This window comes from Dreissena polymorpha, chromosome 1 (genome assembly GCF_020536995.1).
Source record: "Dreissena polymorpha isolate Duluth1 chromosome 1, UMN_Dpol_1.0, whole genome shotgun sequence".
Taxonomy (NCBI): domain Eukaryota; kingdom Metazoa; phylum Mollusca; class Bivalvia; order Myida; family Dreissenidae; genus Dreissena; species Dreissena polymorpha.
The window spans coordinates 198,642,703-198,661,590 of NC_068355.1; the positions used below are offsets into that span (position 1 = coordinate 198,642,703).

The 18,888-nt window shown below is 40.7% G+C and overlaps 1 protein-coding gene and 1 long non-coding RNA gene across 8 annotated transcripts in view; both read right to left on the bottom strand.

Annotated features, from left to right (window-relative positions):
- Nucleotides 1–2,091: 2,091 nt before the first annotated feature.
- The window catches only part of LOC127864537 (cullin-associated NEDD8-dissociated protein 1-like), a 62,497-nt gene continuing 45,700 nt past the window's right edge, over nucleotides 2,092–18,888 (bottom strand). For all 7 annotated transcript variants that reach the window (XM_052404204.1, XM_052404207.1, XM_052404206.1 and 4 more), the window contains 6 exons: nucleotides 18,132–18,321; nucleotides 16,686–16,874; nucleotides 8,889–8,960; nucleotides 6,586–6,757; nucleotides 5,600–5,746; nucleotides 2,092–3,590 (listed from right to left, as the gene is read on the bottom strand). In XM_052404204.1, coding sequence (XP_052260164.1) covers nucleotides 3,460–3,590; nucleotides 5,600–5,746; nucleotides 6,586–6,757; nucleotides 8,889–8,960; nucleotides 16,686–16,874; nucleotides 18,132–18,321 — 901 coding nt within the window. In that variant the 3' untranslated portion in view covers nucleotides 2,092–3,459. The remainder of the gene's footprint in view (nucleotides 3,591–5,599; nucleotides 5,747–6,585; nucleotides 6,758–8,888; nucleotides 8,961–16,685; nucleotides 16,875–18,131; nucleotides 18,322–18,888) is intronic.
- On the bottom strand, nucleotides 17,347–17,621 carry LOC127864538 (uncharacterized). The gene is made up of 3 exons (XR_008042074.1): nucleotides 17,558–17,621; nucleotides 17,494–17,525; nucleotides 17,347–17,429 (listed from the first exon to the last, which is right to left on the bottom strand). It is a non-coding gene; the product is annotated as an uncharacterized LOC127864538 (long non-coding RNA).

An 18,888-nucleotide genomic window follows, 5' to 3' on the forward strand; every position in this document is an offset into this window, starting at 1 on the left:
GCAGACGGGAAACTTTTCTGCTGCAGAAACAAAGGCGTTTGGGTTGACATCGTTGTAAAAATATTGGCCGAAACGACGTTATTTATAATAAACATAATAACATCTATATTATAATTCAGATAGATTCCGTTATTCGAGGCTTCGTCAACTAACGGAGAACGTGTAATAAATAAAATACATATTCTAAGATGTCATTGCTCTCATTTGTGATTAACGTACAATGCGCAAATTTGATCTCGAATACCTAAAATTTTAAATTTGAATACGTATGTTTATTAAGAAAAACCGCTCAGCACAGAAATGCGTGAGTCATCATACCATTAAACAAATCTTTCAAACCATGGCATATACCAGTTTGCTTTTGCTCATTATGCCCATCTATTATACCCACGGTAATTTGATTATTGTTGGGGTCGAATAGTTAATTGTATAAAAAATATCTTTCAATATTTTACTTTCCCAGTCGTTAAAAGGATAAAATATGCTTTATTATGTCCTCGTATGAACACAGATTCAGAAATAGATGACGTAATTGGCAATGCACGTGCCAGGCACGAGCCCGCCACGTGGCACATCTGCGAAATCCTGAGAGTACGAGACACAAAGCGATCACGTCAAACAAAGACACATCTTTGCTAAGTTCGCAGAAAACGAGACCAAAAATTGTACATTTGTACAAACAGTAAATGTACACCGATTTTTGTACATTTGATAAAATAACACAAGACGGGTTATCTGTACATTGTATATCTGCTTTATGGGTATAGGAAATGCGTGCGATTTCAAATTTCTTTAGCGATTATATAAGTGTGTATTAAAGAAAAATTTTATTTGGATATATATGTTAAAATAAAGTATTGTTATTTAGGGCGAGACATGCCATGTCTTGTTTGGTTGGTACAGATTGGTGCAAGTTTATCTGTCACGCGTTCTGATGCAGTAACAACCGAGTAAAGCAGTTGTGGCCAAAACCAGGAGCATTACGCGCAGTTTTCTCCGCAACAAATTACAGACACGCAAATAAAATGCACGCTTCTTCCATGATTTTCAGACGTACTAATACCATTTAAGAAGTGTAAAGCTGCAAGGGTTTCTAAATATTTACTTGTCAGGTGTACAATATGTATTACCAAATGTTTGAGGAACAACATGTATAACGATCAAAGGCACACTTTGCGACATGTAGGCAGGTAGAACTGTCCGGGGTATACGACTTTATAACTGTTGCTAATGCTATGAAGGTTGAAGAAACAGTATTGGTAAACAAGGCTATGAATATTCAAGCTCTTTAGGAATAGATGCCGTTGCTCTTTCAAATGCATGGCATAAACCACCAATACACACCAGCCACGGTCTGGGAAAACTGGGCTAAAAGCATTTGCTGCTGATTAGCGTTTTCAAGCCACTTTTCGCTTTTATGCATTTTTTTGTCTAAAAGAAGTTTCTTCTTATATAGCATATCCAGTCTAGGCAGTAAGTGTCCCTGATTGGATCTGCACAGCCTAATCTGGGACACGCCACGATCACGCATTAAGCCCTGTTTCCCCAGAACGTTGCTCACAGGAGCTCTTCTTGGGCTTCTTATACTCGTCTGTGTTTTTTTCCCGGAAAATCCTTTAGTATTTGTTATTTCTATTGGCTAGCCATGAATTGAACCCGGCATCCCTGGATTGTTTGTCCCAATGTTTAAAATTCAACAACTGCACCACTTTCGTTCAACTGTCTAATATACAATATGTACACTAGTTGTGAGTGCACAATATAAAGGACTGGCTCTGGGAAAGCGGGGTTTAATGCATGTGCATTGTGTCGTCTCAGATTAGCTTGTGCAGTCTACACAGTCTAATAAAGGACGAAGCTTTCCGTCAAAACTGGATTTTCCTTTTTTTTTTCTTTTTTTTTCGTTTGCAACAGAATTCCATTATACTAAAAAATTGTTAAAAGCGGAAAGTGTCATCCATGATAAGCCTGTGCAGACTGCACAGGCTAATCTGAGATAACACTTATCACAAATGCATTAAGTCCTGTTTTCCCAGAACAAGGCTCAGTCGTTATTACTTATTACGTGAATACATTGCAAAATACGACTAATGTAGTTTAAAGCCATTTAATTCATGAACTATAAAACGTTTCTTTATTTCTAAAGAAACTACACAATAAATTGCAAAACAAACGTATCATGATTTTAACAACATTTTTGGTTGAACAAAAGATAAGATTCTATGGTTTACACATCAGATTATTCCATTCGCATCATTGTTTAACAATTCATATGATGCACTACAGATACCAACAAAGATTTGTACAAACATAAACATATTCACTACCAAGATGAGCACAAAAGCTGAATAATAAAGTCTGGCTTCACAAGAGAAATGTCATAGTGAAGAGAAATTTTTTGAGCCTCATTCTGGGAAAATTGGCCTTAACGCATTTGTGTAAAGTGTTTCCAAGAGAATCCTGCGCAATCGGCACAGAATAATCAGGGACATTTCCCCTTTCATTGACTTTTTTGTTTACAGGAAGTCTCTTTCCTAATGAAAATCCAGTCTAGACGGAAAGTGTAGTCCCTGATTAGTCTGTGTGGACTGCACAGGCTATTCTTATTATGACACTTTACATATAAGCATTAAGCCCCTTTTTCCCAGAGTGATGCTCATATTAATTTAAAGAGAAAACAAGCTGAAGATAAAGTCATGAGAACTCTTGGCTAACGAAAGAAACAGAGTGAGGAGAGATCACTTAAACATGTCTAGTAGTCATCCATTAGCCATTTTACTTTCCATCCCTTGAATAAACCTTCTGCAGTTGGAAAATTTAATCATCTTGCATGTGTTAAGTGTAAAAGTAGAACGCTAAAGAACCCACGGATAATCATGCATAATTATCCCACAAATCTGAAGTATTGAATATAGTCCCACAAATTCAGGTTACACAAATGCACCCAATATAACTTGCTCGCTCATACATATTTATTGATATTAATTTATAAGCCCGCTTTGTGTTAATAGATCACTTTTCACCACTCATAGAATGGGGACTGGTTAGTTATGTTTTTCATTGAACACACATGTCATTGGTTGCAAAATACTTTCACCCAAGAAGCAATACAAGTCAATATTGTTACAAATATAACCACTAGTACTTAGGACAGATTGCTTGTACCATATTACAATCATGACCTTCAATATTATAAATACAAATTATAAACAGAAGTTGTTATTGTATAGCACTTTTTGAACATCATAATTATCACCATATTATTCATTCTACATTAATAGTATCTGACAGAACCATAACTTGTTCATTGTTTGTAATACTTTTAATAAGCAATGTTAATTATACAATCCTGTTCGTAAGTCAATATTACAAACATAACCACTGGTTGTCATCCTATAGCACTTGTCATGCATAACAATTCCTCCCTCGAAACAGGACCTAGCAACCAACGGTATGGTTTCAGCTCGTATCCATGACAACGGTGTCGGAGGGTGTTGCCATGACGTCCTTCTGGATACTCTCAAACATGGAGGCAAGGTCAGGGTTGGACTTGATCTGTGACAGGAACTCATTCATCTGGGGACTCTTGTCTGCAGCAGAGAGAACATGCGGAGTGGAAATCAGACATCTATGTTATAGATATGAGCCTCACTGCAGCAGAGAGAACATGGGGATTGGAAATCAGACATCTATGTTATAGATATGAGCCTCACCACAGAGAACATGGGGAGTGGAAATCAGACATCTATGTTATTGATATGAGCCTCACTGCACCAGAGAGAACATGGGGAGTGGAAATCAGACATCTATGTTATAGATATGAGCCTCACTGCAGCAGAGAGAACATGGGGAGTGGAAATCAGACATCTATGTTATAGATATGAGCCTCACCACAGAGAACATGGGGAGTGGAAATCAGACATCTATGTTATTGATATGAGCCTCACTGCAGCAGAGAGAACATGGGGAGTGGAAATCAGACATCTATATTATAGATATGAGCCTCACCACAGAGAACATGGGGAGTGGAAATCAGACATCTATGTTATAGATATGAGCCTCACCACAGAAAACATGGGGAGTGGAAATCAGACATCTATGTTATTGATATGAGCCTCACTCGGGCTTAACGATTGTGTTTAGTGTTGTCCCAGATTAGTCTGTGCAGTCCGCACAGGCAAATCAGGGATGACAATTTCTGCTTTTATTGTATATTTTGTTTAAAAGAAGTTGGCAAAATTCCAGATAAAGCGAAAAGTATTGTCCCTGATTAGCCTGTGTGGACAACACAGGCTAATCTGGGACGACACTTTACGCACATGCATTTTGCCCTGTTTTTCAGAACTGGGCAAAAAATGTTATAGATATCATATGTAGAATGACAGCAAAAAATGTATGTTGACATAAAGACAAAAATGTTTACAATATTTTAATTAGGGATGCACCTAGGGAAACAGTGTGAAACAGTATCTAAACTATAAGCTTAGTGTGTTTGTGGGACCAGTAATGCATAAATGAACAAAATAGTATGCATCTCTTATCATCAGGGATCATATTTTTTTCGGTTTTGTCGGTCCTAGACCGATTGAGGTCATGAAAGACCGATTGAAGGTCCCAAACAGTCGGTCCGATTCTGTTTGCTAAAATTCCCATGTCATGAAATCGATTACACATTGTACATGCTTACAAACCCTAATCACATTCTTATCTCGATTAGGTATGATAACAATTGGCTGCATTCTTTAAACCGGTCAGGACCGGTTTATTGCACGTCAGACCAAGAATAAAAAACTTGTGAACAGCGGATTAAAGACGCATCCGAAAAGACGCATCTGAAAGCACGCGCTGTTACTATACAAAACATGCCGATACATTTTCCACCAGTGTAATAATCCGGTTATATAATTATGCATGAAAGTCGCGGATCTGAACGACAGAACAGCCGAAGGTTATTTTTATGGGCGGAACTTCACATAAAATAGTACACCAGAAAATAATATACGTATAAATCTTTAGTAAAACCGTGCTAGAATCGAAATAATTCGTGTACTTTTAACTTTGTTGTTGAATAACTCACGACCGGAAAATTAGATGCGTGGTTTCAAATGTTTCCCTCTCGTGATTAAATCCCTACGCATCTTAACTATCGGCCGTGGGTTATTTGACAACAAACTATAATGTACACGAATTATTTCTTAATTATTTGGTATGTTATTGTCAGTAGCCAACCTACGCACAGACATTTGGTTGGTTCAGTGCATGTTTGTAAGCTATTATCGAGTCAACAACAATTTAAAACATCGGTAAAGACTTAGGAAAAAGTCTGATAAAACAGCACACGAAACAACAATAAAATAGCAAATGATAAAACCAGTTGAGAAAACTCGTTCCGTTTAAAAAAAATGCCTAAGGGAATTTAACTTGTACATTTATTATACCACCTTCATGAATGGCAAAATCAATGGTATATATTTTAAGGTAATTTGTCATGATTTCGGACATAAATTTTCTGACACTTTTTACCCATTTATATCCGGACCGATTGATGTTGCGGGAAAATATGATCCCTGCTAATTATGTCAGGACTGACTTATCATACCTGCATCAGGCACTGCCAGTAGTGCAGCCACGGCCCTCATGGCAGACCTCTTCAACTCGTCCTGCTTCTCAAACTCCTGCTTCACCGAGTTGGCCTTGACCTTCGTGGTACACGTGGCCCGTAGGGGCTCCACTAACCTGTCCAGTCCTATAATATACATGAATGATTAACCTTACGGTTTATGATTGTATGTGATTATATTAAACAACTATCAGTAGGTTGTAACCCAATAAGTTGTACCAGGACAGACCAGAACTGCAACTGTCATGCCTGAACTACCTGCCTCCCACCCCATGCCACTTTCTCAATGGGTATTGGCAGTTCAGGTTACAGAGCTATTTTTCTGACAATTCAAGCTTCCTTTCCTATTAAGTTTCATCATGGAACCTTATATGAAGGTAAACATATGCAGTGAGCAAAATTTCTACATAAACATTGACTTGGGCAATAACTGTGAAATCATGAAAGCAGTTCTTATGCGCTGCGTTTCCTATCATTGAGATCTCATGCTAAGTTTTAAGAGGATAACTCTTATTATGTGCGAAATATGCTACAAACGAATTTCAAGAATGAGAACTATTTTGAAGCAAGAGTTATGGCTCCTGTGAACTTCCCAACCCATCACACCTCAATCATAAGTATATATTCATTAATTTAAAGTTGATTCCTCTTTTAGACTTCGATGTATGCTGCAGATACAATTTAAGACAACAAAACAACAAAGGGCAACAACTCTTAAACTCCAGGAGCAAGAGTAACGGTTCTTTTGCACCCCACCCCTTATGAGTTCTTAAATACTAATAAAGTTTGAAGTTGACAACATTTTATTGCAAGAGACATTGAAAAAAACAAATTAACAAAGACTATTATTTTATAAAATGTCTGAGTTCAAAATGGGACATAACTTTTTTAATGTGTCATGTAGGATGAACAAAACTACACATGCACAACTTCAAGTTCTAAATGTTTTTTTATCGGCTACTCACTCTGCAGTACTGCACTGGGACATAGGTTGGACAGTCGCACCAGCATCAGGTAAGTGAGCATCTTGATGTCGTAGTGGTCCTTCAGTCCGTCCTCCACGTGGTTGAGGAACTCAAAGATGTCCAGCCTGTCCAGGCATGAGTCCAGTAGAGTGTACATGCACTCAAAGGCTGCCTGAAGATAGACAATATACAGACATTAGTCCAGTAGCGTGTACATTGTACATGCACTCAAAGGCTGACTGAACATAGAAAATACAGGCATTAGTCCAGTAGAGTGTACATGCACTCAAAGGCTTCCTGAACATAGACAATACAGACATGAGTCCAGCAGAGTGTACATGCACTCAAACGCTGCCTGAACATAGACACTACAGACAAGAGTCTAGTAGAGTGTACATGCACTCAAAGGCTGCCTGAACATAGACCATACAGACACGAGTCCAGTAGAGTGTACATGCACTCAAAGGCCGCCTGAACATAGACAATACAGACATGAGTCCAGTAGTGTGTACATGCACTCAAATGCTGCCTGAACATAGACCATACAGACACAAGTCCAGTAGAGTGTACATGCACTAAAAGGCTGCCTGAACATATACAATACAGACAGGAGTCCAGTAGAGTGTACATGCACTCAAAGGCTGCCTGAACATAGACCATACAGACATGAGTCCAGTAGAGTGTACATGCACTCAAAGGCTGCCTGAACATAGACAATACAGACATGAGTCCAGTAGAGTGTACATGCACTCAAAGGCTGCCTGAACATAGACAACACAGACATGAGTCCAGTAGTGTGTACATGCAATCAAAGAATGCCTGAACATAGACAATACAGAAATGTGTCCAGTAGAGTGTACATGCACTCAAAGGCTGCCTGAACACAAGACAATACAGACATGAGTCCAGTAGAGTGTACATGCACTCAAAGGCTGCCTGAACATAAGACAATACAGACATGAGTCCAGTAGTGTGTACATGCACTCAAAGGCTGCCTGAACATAGACAATACAGACATGAGTCCAGTAGAGTGTACATGCACTCAAACGTTGCCTGAACATAGACAATACAGACATGAGTCCAGTAGTGTGTACATGCACTTAAAGGCTGCCTGAACATAGACAAAACAGACATGAGTCCAGTAGAGTGTACATGCACTCAAAGGCTGTCTGACCATAGACAATACAGACATGAGTCCAGTAGAGTGTACATGCACTCAAAGGCTGTCTGACCATAGACAATACAGACATGAGTCCAGTAGAGTGTACATGCACTCAAAGGCTGCCTGAACATAGACAATACAGACATGAGTCTAGTAGAGTGTACATGCACTCAAAGGCTGTCTGAACATAGAGAAAACCAATCTCCACGCAGAGTTGTCGTTCCTTGCTCTGACATACAAGATTTGGTAGGATTGATTTTTTTTGTAAAAGCTGTTTATTATGAAAAATTGTATCATTTTGTTTTATATTTTGAAATTCGTGTATAAATTAAGGTTCATAATAAAAAATTAATGACCTTTATTAAAAAAGGTTAAAAAAAAAACAGCGGGAAAATTATTGAAACGTGGCTATCATTGCCTGGTCAGTTATGAAGGCAGGGATTTGATCCAGCTATGCTGGTTCCAGTCAAATCTTTGTTGGAAGGTTCAGAGAATACATCTAATTGAAATGGACGTTAAGTTCCTGCATACTGATTTCAACAAAATTGTCCACTTGTTATTATATAAACCAATAAACTTTTATCTTAACAAGTGACATATGCCTCCCCCCCCCAAATGTGGCCTTGACCGTGACCTTTGACCTAGTGACCTGAAAATCAATTGGGGTGATGATCAATGTACCTTTGAAGTTTCATGATCCTAGGCCTAAGCGTTCTATAATCCGGAAACCATTTGGTGGACGGACTGACAGACGGACCAACATGTGCAAAACAATATACCCCCTCTTCTTCAAAAGGGGGCATAACAATACACAGCAGACTTCTGAAAACATGTTAGTATACTGTATCCATATTTGTTTCACTACAGTTCAGACTTTTAGAACTTCACTCTGCAGTATGTCTAATAAGAGGCACCCATGATTTGACCGCTTAGAAGAAGATTTTGGCCACATGTCCTGGGCTTATTAAGTTACACGATCTTAAGACTGCTTCCAGAGTGGTGATGAAACCTGAGACCTCCTCCTAGCTAGTTGGACACTGTCACGTATCAGCCATATAGACCTCTCATTTAAGGAATCTTATATGTACACTTATAATTAATACTAAACAACAGGCACATCTGTATGTAAAGCCTAACATACCTTTCTGATGTCAAGACCATCGTCCAGTGTATGTTTGAATGGACCCATCTCTACCTCACGTATCAGCTCTTTCTGAAACAAACAAACAATACAGCTAGGAACATGAAACAAACAAAGAATACGGCTAGGAACATGAAACACACACACAATACCGCTAGGAACATGAAACACACAAACAATACAGCTAGGAACATGAAACACAAACAATACAGCTAGGAACATGAAACACTCACACAATACAGCTAGGAACATGAAACAAACAAACAATACAGCTAGGAACATGAAACACACAAACAATATGGCTAAGAACATGAAACAAACAAACAATACAGCTAGGAATATGAAGCAAACAATACAGCTAGGAACATGAAACACACAAACAATACAGCTAGGAACATGAAACAAACAAACAATACAGCTAGGAACATGAAACACACAAACAATACGGCTAGGAACATGAAACACACAAACAATACAGCTAGGAACATGAAACACACAAACAATACAGCTAGGAACATGAAACACACAAACAATATGGCTAAGAACATGAAACACACAAACAATAGGGCAAGGAACATGAAACACACAAACAATACAGCTAGGAACATGAAACACACAAACAATAAGGCAAGGAACATTACACTTGTATGATTTTATGATGCTCGCTAAAAACATGAAGTCTGGACTGTTCTGTTACACAAAAAATGTAACACTCTAATGTTTTTGCTGTAAACTTAAATGACAAATTCCTACACACTGCATGGCAGCCATGTTCAGAGATACATACACTGGTACATTACTCTGTGATGTGTGGTAAACTCTGCATGAACATTACATCTTTCAAAACAAATTTTCTAAAATAAAATTCATTTTAATTATTAAATACTTACCTGCTATCCCTAGCTATACCTTTTCAAGGTGGGTTAGCTACTCCAGAAATCTTGAAGCGCCGGGAATAGGCCACCTCTCTAGCTGCAACTCATCTTCCTTTTCAACTTAATTATGAAAATATTAAACGATGAGTGGGGAGGGAGGTGGGACTTACCAATAGTAGGTAAGTATTTAATAATTAAAATGAATTTTATTTTAGAAAATTTGTTTTAATATCATAAATACATACCTGCTTTCCCTAGCTGATTTTGTAGCTGAGGCGGGAAGGTTCGTATATATTTCCCCATGACAGCAAAACCCATAACAGGTTTTTCAGCCAGAGATAGTAGAACAATGTCCTCATGTAATCTTCGTTAGTACATTATTGTACTTATTTCCGGATAGCGCCAGCACATGACGCCATGGAAGAAACTATAGTTTGAGCCACAACAACAGGACCCAACATATGTAAATTGTCTTGTTGACACTCAAGAGAACTAAGATAGAATGAGGAAAAAGAGGTCGGATTCCTCCAGAAGGCAGCTTGAAGCACTTCAGAAAGTGGAACATTATTAATATACGCCCACGAAGCCGAAAGAGCTCTTAATTCATGCGGTCTAATCTTAAACAGGGATAAATCCCTAGATGACAGAGAAGAGTAAGCCTTCCTTATGGTCGAGGCTACCCAGCGAGAAATAGAAGCCGCAGACACCCCCCCTTTTTAACGGAAAGAAAAGTCTCTTAAAAGAACCTCGAATAGACTTAACTCTTTTAATATACATCTTCAAAGCCCTGACTGGGCAAAGTAGTCTCTCATCATCATCATGTCCACAAGTCCTAGAAAGACTTGGAACTTTGAATGGTTTAGAAGCCATAGAGGGGAGTTGATTTTTAGCAAGGAATCCTGGTTGACTTAACGAAGTAACAGATCCATCTGAGGAATCAAAACGAAGATGACCATCCTCGATAGACAGAGCATGAATTTCACTTCTACATTTGGACGAAGCCATAGTAAGCAGAAACACGGTTTTCCAAATTAGGAACTGTATAGAAGCCTGATCAAGAGGTTCATAGGGAGCCTTGATAAGCAAACCTAACACACAAGCTAAATACCATTTAGGTGCAAGTGTATGAGAAACAGGATGTTTGAGTTCCATAGCTCGAATAAGTTCCTAAATTGCTGGATCAGCACATACTTGTGATGACTTAGTTAAGGCCAAAGTATGCGAAATCATAGAGCTGTATCCTTTGATGGAGCTAAGAGAAAGTTTCTTATCATCAAAAAGATGGATGAGAAAATCTGCTATTCCTCTAGCAGTGGGATTGAGGGGATCAATCTTCCCTCGAATACACCGCTGCTGGATCGTACACTGGACTCACATACAATGGAAGCCTGTGGTTGTGTCTGGTCGCAAATAGGTCGACCAGAGGATAACCGAAAATGAAAAGATCTGATTGGTCACTTCTTGATGAAGTGTCCACTCTGATGGTAGTAACTGGTGTTTGCGAGACAACCCATCTGCCAGGGCGTTGAGGCGACCTGGAATATATTTGGCCAGAAGAGAAATATTGAGCGTCTTGCAAAGAACGAGTAACTCCTTGGTTTCCAGATACAGGGAGTGAGAATGTGTTCCCCCCTGTGCCTGGATGTAAGTCACAACTGATGTGTTGTCTGTTGACACCATCACACACGAGTCTCGAAGACGTGACTGGAAATGAGATACTGCTAGAAAAACTGCTCGCATTTCTAGATTGTTGATATGTAGCTGTGACTCCTGATGAGACCACGACCCTGAAATTATCAGACTGAGTGGTTGCAGATGAGCACCCCACCCTTCCTTGCTTGCATCTGTAATTAGAAATAAAGAAGGTTGCAGAGGAAGAAGGGGTACTCCTGCCAAGAGATTGTCCTCATCTAGCCACCACTGAAGACGAGGTACTAATTCTGGACAAATTGGAATCTTTGTAAACAGATTGTCCGGAGACCATTTCCAACACGCTGAGAGGTAATGCTGAAGAGGACAAAGGAACAGACGTCCCAACTGCACAAAGTCTGCTACTGAGCTCAGGATACCGTTGAGAGGAATTCTTGAGCTTGGGACAAAACCCATTTGACTTTCAGCAGAAGGTCTGATATACGTTGACGTGAAACTCTGACCTGATTGACGAGAATCAAAAAATTCATTCCCACGAAAGTGAAATCTTGAGAAGGAATGAGATCTGACTTGTCCACATTTAGAAGGAGTCCCAAGGATAGGAGTTCCTTCCAAGAGAATTCTAGGTGATGCAGAAGCAATTGACCATCAAGCTGGTGTAACAGCCATTTGTCGAAATATTGGAGAAGAAGGATACCCTGCACCCGGAGGTGTGCTCCGACCACAGCCATTAGCTTGGTAAAGACTAGTGGAGCCGTTGCCAATCCAAATGGCATTGCTTGGAACTGGTAGACCTGGCGTTGAAAGGCGAATTGCAGGTACTTCCGGTAGTTGGGATGTATAGGAACATGGAAGTATGCATCTTCCAAGTCCAAGGACACCCCCTAGTGCAGGGGTTTGATGGAGTCCCGTATAAAGGACAGAGTCTCCATTTTGAAAGTTGGTTTGAGTAGATACATGTTGAAGGCTTTCAAGTCTATTATTACTGGTCTTCAGGAACCATTTTTCTTTTGAACAAGAAAAAGACGACTGTAAAATCCTGGAGAATATGGATCTTGTACCCTTTCTACTGCCTGTTTTTCCAGAAGAACACGCATGGACTCTGGAATATGAGGATGCGGAGATACCAGTACTATGGGGACGCGTGAAAGAGGAGGTCTGTTCTTGAATTGAAAAGTCAGGCCTTTCGCAACAAGAGAATGAACCTAAGCGTCCGAAGTTATTTGAAGCCATCGATTTGAAAAATGTAGAGGTCTGGCTACCACTGGTATTTCCGGCATCGGCGGAGATGGTGGTAGAAAGGGTTGTTTCCTAGGGCTGATAAGAAGGAGGCCCGCCCCTGCCGACAGGAGGTTTGGAATTCCTCTTATCTAGCTAAGGTTTGTTCTTTTTAGCAGGGTTCCTAACAGAAGACCTCTGAGAAAAAGATGGTCTGTAACTTGGAGTAGATCTATTAGACCCTTACAGAGGATTCCAGGAAGGTTTTTTAGGGAAAAGATTAGTCCTCTTATCCTTCTTAACTACTGGACCTGCCGGTGGTCTAGAAGCCGGTTGCTTAAAGGCCCCTTGGCGTTGTCCAGAGTTATTTCTTGCAAGAGAAGCATGAAGTTGATCATCTTTATCAGCTGTGAGTGCTTCTTGTATCTTTCCAATAAAAAGAAATCCTGATGAGAGTGGTGCTGCCCTGAGCGAATTCATACCTGGCTCTAATAGAAAATCTTTCGGTAACGACGAAAGGATAAGATCTCTACGAATCCTTAACATCTCCGACATTGAAGAAGCAGCATTATGTGAAAGGTTCAATGTCGTTCGGGATAAATGTATCAATAAATCACGAAGTTCATTCGGAACCAAATCTGACCAATCACAAACAAGGCGCAAGATAGTTGCTAGCATTAAAGTCTATTTGGTTAGAGAGACCTAACGCTCTTTTCTCTCTTCCTTCCCATTGTTCTAAGATGGAATAAGGAACCGAAACCGATGTTGAAGAACTAAGTATGGTAAGCAACAGTTAATTCATGTCAGGATCCTGAATCGGTAATTTAGAGAAATCTAAACCAGAATTCGGATCAGGTACTGGAGGCTTATAGCTTCGAGTACATTCCTGAGTTTTTGGTTCGGAGAAATCTTTAGGTACTCTCCATATCTCTCCTCGTTTAGGAATTGTTTATTGATTGATTCCAACGACTGAAACACAGATAAAACTGAATCACCAATCGGAAGACGTGTATCAAGGCGGGAACTCGCCTTAGTAACCCTTTTAGGATCAAATGTACGAACCAACTGCTCAGTGACCGAGATGGTCGAATATGCAGACACCTCCACAGGTGGTGAACAATACTCTTCACCAAGAGTCTGGAACATGAGCTCGTATATCTGATGAATGGGTGCTTAATACTGATCAGTATCATTATCTGCATCCAAATCATGCTCACTGTCAACAACGCCAGAGGTGTGCAAAGAATCCATAGAAACAGTGGTAGGAATTATAGGATTATCCTGCACCATATGATGATTCTCTAATAACGAAGAATGACTATCCGCAAAGTCGACACACTGATAATTAAAAACGGAAATAGACGGTGAATTATCAGAAGTGACAGGTACATATTGTCCAAAGGAATCTTGAGCCCATGTGTCATGCATAGACGGAGAAGCAGCCGGGGTATCCGACTAGGAATAGTAGTAGATACCCTCCGTGCAGACAAAACAGCCATTGTGGTGTGAGATGAACACCAGAAGTGAAGGGCTGTGAAATCGGATCAGTCACTGCAACATGTGTTGACATCACACTGGAAACTGGTGCATAGGGTATGGAGACATTACAATCAGAAATAGGATAGTAATGTGACCGGTCATGAAAGTGGGAACGACAATGCTTCCCTGAAGCTTGTCTACGACCTTTATTCTTGTGATGCCGAGAGCTAGAACGGCTACGACGGGAATGACGTCTCATCGAATATCGTTCCGTGATGATCGATATCGATAATGATCATAAAGATGACGAAAATGAGGACTGCTCGATGAATAAGAGTGTGTCCGACATCTACCTCTATAATCGGAACTAGTCAAAGGACAAATATGCATTCGACGACGAAGAAGTGGAATAGTCCTATGAAGGAGAACGTCTGTTTCTGATCATTGACTGGTGACTGGCAACTGTTGACCGGTTAATGATCGGTGCATGTTGACCAGTGTCCGGTACCCCTTGCCCGGTCCACGGTGAACGGTAGTATTGACCGGTGACCGGTAGTATTGACCGGTGACCGGTAGTATTGACCGGTAGTAAAGACCGGTGACCGGTCCACTGTGACCAGTAGTATTGACCGGTGACCAGACCGGTCATTAGTTACAGATGACCGGTGGGTTGGACCGGTGACCGGACCGGTCCCCGGTGAATGGTGCCTTGGACCGGTGCCCAGTGCCTTGGACCGGTGACCGGACCGGTCCCCGGTGCTCTGGACCGGTGACCAGACCGGTCCACGGTGACCGGACAGGTCCCCGGTGACGTACTGGTCATGACATGACCAGCATTGTCACCGGATTATGACCGTATGGCGGGTACCAATTGGTCTGGCATTGGTCGATGACCTTGACCAAAGCCATCAGGCAAAGACCGGCTGACGGTTGTCGCCATATGGTCTGATGTTGATTGACTTTCCGATGGTAAAGTACGATCGCCATCTTGCCTGATACCCAGTGACTGATGCTGCAATTTATCATCTGACGTCTGTAAAGTCACCGGGCATAAACCATCTGGTGAAGGTTCATCTGGTCGTTTCCTGCTGAAAAACGTTCTGCTTTTTGCTAAATGTCGTCGTCCCATGAACTACAAATAGAACATTTATGGTCAACCATACACAAAGTGCATGATAAACAAGTGTTGTGGTTACCCCACGACGCTTTAAAGTGACCACAAACGCCACGTAGTTGAAAACTCATTCTAATTTTTGCAAATAGAAAGTAGAAAGGAATATAAGCAAGAAACAATATTAAGTGACAATTATGATGCATAAAACCGTTAAACACGGTATATAAACTGTACAAAATATAGTCAATACTTTTTGACTAAACCACGAAAAGCACGTGCACAAGTGCACGAGCCCGTAGAAAAACCCGGCAAAATCTGAAAATAACACTATTTACAACGAAATTTAAAGAGAAAAGATTTCTGAATATAGCAGAAATGACAAATTATGTAATTTATCAAATCGGAAACCCAAAACACCACGCAGAAATGAAAGAAAACACCAAATTCAACAGGAGCAGAAAAATGGGGGTCTGTGTCGGCATTCTCCAGAAAAGGAAGATGAGTTGCGGTTCTTGATTTCCGGTTAGGTTACATTATACTATGATTAACCCGATCTGTTTTCAGCTAGAGAGGTGGCCGATTCCAAGCACTTAAAGATTTCTGGAGTAGCTAACCCACCTTGAAAAGGTATAGCTAGGGATAGCAGGTATGTATTTATGATATTAAAACTTTACTTCATGTTGATGACACATTTCAAACTTCAATTGAACTGCTTGAGAAATGTATAAATAATTTGAACCACTTATTTTCAATGTTTCATATGGAAATAGAAGGTAAATCTCTAGCATGAGTGCATATCTATCTACAGCTTAATTATGACATATTTAAGGTCTCAATTAATCACTTGAGAAATGTGAACCAAGTTCACTTATTAAATCCACACACATTACACCCACTTCAGTGTTATTTTTTCATTCAAACTTGGGTCCGGTAATTGGCCTTATTCCCGGTGAGATGTATATATTTTGCCCAATTGGGGAGCTAAAAATTCCCAATCGTAGGTTTCCAAAAAAAATATATTTTTTTTAGATCTCAAAATTTAGTTCAACTCGCATCCATAAACAACAACAACACTAATTTCCCAATTTTAGTCAAAACACAGCAATTTTTCCAATCCAAAGGGACCCTGCCCCATTCCCAAACTGATGAAAAAAACACTGCACATACCTCGGGGGTAAGATATACAACTTTAAAACTATGAAAGGTCTGTGAGAAAGCACTTGTTGTACGTACACGCACTTTGGTCTCGTGATACAAGTGAGTGTACGTACCCGCACTTTGGTCTCATGATACAGGTGAGTGTACATACCCGCACTTTGGTCTCGTAGAACAGGTGAGTGTACATACCCGCACTTTGGTCTCGTGATACAAGTGAGTGTACGTACCCGCACTTTGGTCTCATGATACAGGTGAGTGTACGTACCCACACTTTGGTCTCATGATACAGGCAAGTGTACGTACCCGCACTTTGGTCTCATGATACAGATCAGGCAGCATCTTGTCCAGCAGGTCTCGTATGAGGACAGGCTTATTGTGGGCTGCCGAGTTGAACGTGACCAGGGCGACCCGACGCACGTTGAGGTCGCCGTCTTGTAGAGTGCGCAGGAACTCCTCGATACAGTCCTTGAGGAGAGAGTCAATAGCCTGGGGCTGTAAAAGACAGAATGGGCATGACAGAGGGTGTCACAGTAGTGTGCAGCGTTCTTGGAAAGCTGGGCTTAATGCATGTGCATAAATTGTCGTCCCATATAAGCAGTCTACACAAGCTTATTAGGGACAACACTTTATGCTTTTATGGAATTGTTCATCCAAAGAACGTATTTTCTAAACCAAATTCCACTAAAGGCTGAAAGTGTCAACCCTGATAATCCTGTGCAGATTGCACAGGCTAAACTGGGACAACATTTACACTCATGTATAAAGCCCAGTTCTCCCAGAACGAGGCTTACATGTAGCAAGTTGTAACAATGTTTCAGTTGTAGTGTTCACATGGTCTGATATGCTGAACTTGAAGACGTCTGCCAAGGTGAACTTGACAGAGTTACCTGGTCTGATATTGTGAACTTGATGGAGTTACCTGGTCTGACAATGTGAACTTGACAGAGTTACCTGGTCTGATATGGTGAACTTGACGGAGTTACCTGGTCTGACAATGTGAACTTGACAGAGTTACCTCGTCTGATATGGTGAATTTGACGGAGTTACCTGGTCTGATATGGTGAACTTGACAGAGTTACCTGGTCTGATTTGGTGAACTTGACGGAGTTACCTGGTCTGATATGGTGAACTTGACGGAGTTACCTGGTCTGATTTGGTGAACTTGACAGAGTTACCTGGTCTGATTTGGTGAACTTGACGGAGTTACCTGGTCTGATATGGTGAACTTGACAGAGTTACCTGGTCTGATATGGTGATCTTGACAGAGTTATCTGTTCTGATATGGTGAACTTGCCTGAGTTATCTGTTATGATATGGTGAACTTGATTGAGTTATCTGTTCTGATTTGGTGAACTTGAAGCAGTGACCTGGTCTGACAAGGTTAACTTGATGCAGTTACTGGTCTGATATGGTGAACTTGAAGCAGTTACCTGGTCTGATATGGTGAACTTGACAGAGTTACCTGGTCTGCCAAGGTGAACTTGACACAGTTACTTGGTCTGATATGGTGAACTTGACAGAGTTACCTGGTCTGACAATGTGAACTTGATGGAGTTACCTGGTTTGATATGGTGAACTTGATAAAGTTACCTGGTCTGATATGGTGAACTTGACGGAGTTACCTGGTCTAATATGGTGAACTTGTCGGAGTTATCTGGTCTAAAATGTGAACTTGACAGAGTTACCTGGTCTGACAATGTGAATTTGACGGAGTTACCTGGTCTGACATGATGAACTTGACAGAGTTACCTGGTCTGATATGGTGAACTTGACGGCAGTGACCACGGTGCTGCGTGTGAGGGCGGACGGTGAGGTGAGGTGCTGTTTGAGACTGGCTAGCAGGCTGGCGGGGTCCATCAGGGTCAGCTTGCCCAGGCACTCAGACACCACATTCCTGGTCCCTTCCTCGGGGCACTCACAGTGGGTGAACAACATGCTCCTGTTAAGATATATTGAGGCACACACAGTGGGTGAACAACATGCTCCTGTTAAGATATATTGAGGCACTCACAGTGAGTGAACAACATGCTCCTGCAAGGGATTATTGGGGCACTCACAGTGAGTGAACAACATGCTCCTGCAAGGGATTATTGGGGCACTCACAGTGAGTGAACAACATGCTCCTGTAAAGTAATATTGAGGCACTCACAGTGGGTTAACAACATGCTCCTGCAAGGGAATATTGGGGCACTCACAAGGGATAACGAACATTGTAAACATGGTCAGGTAGGCAATATACTTTAACTGTCAGATCAATAAAGCATTGGTCTGAGAAAACAAGGTTTGATGCATGTGCATAAAAAGTGCACAGGCTTATCAGGGACAACAATTTAAGCCTATACTGCAATTTCACTAAGAAGAAAAATTCCATTAAAGTGGAAAGTGCACTTTATGCATATGCATTAGGCCCAGTTTTACTAGAACACGATTAAGTATATGTGGAAGAATCTGGAGCTTGTGACAGCTTCAACGTCCAACAAGAAACCCCCCTACAAAGTCAACAGTT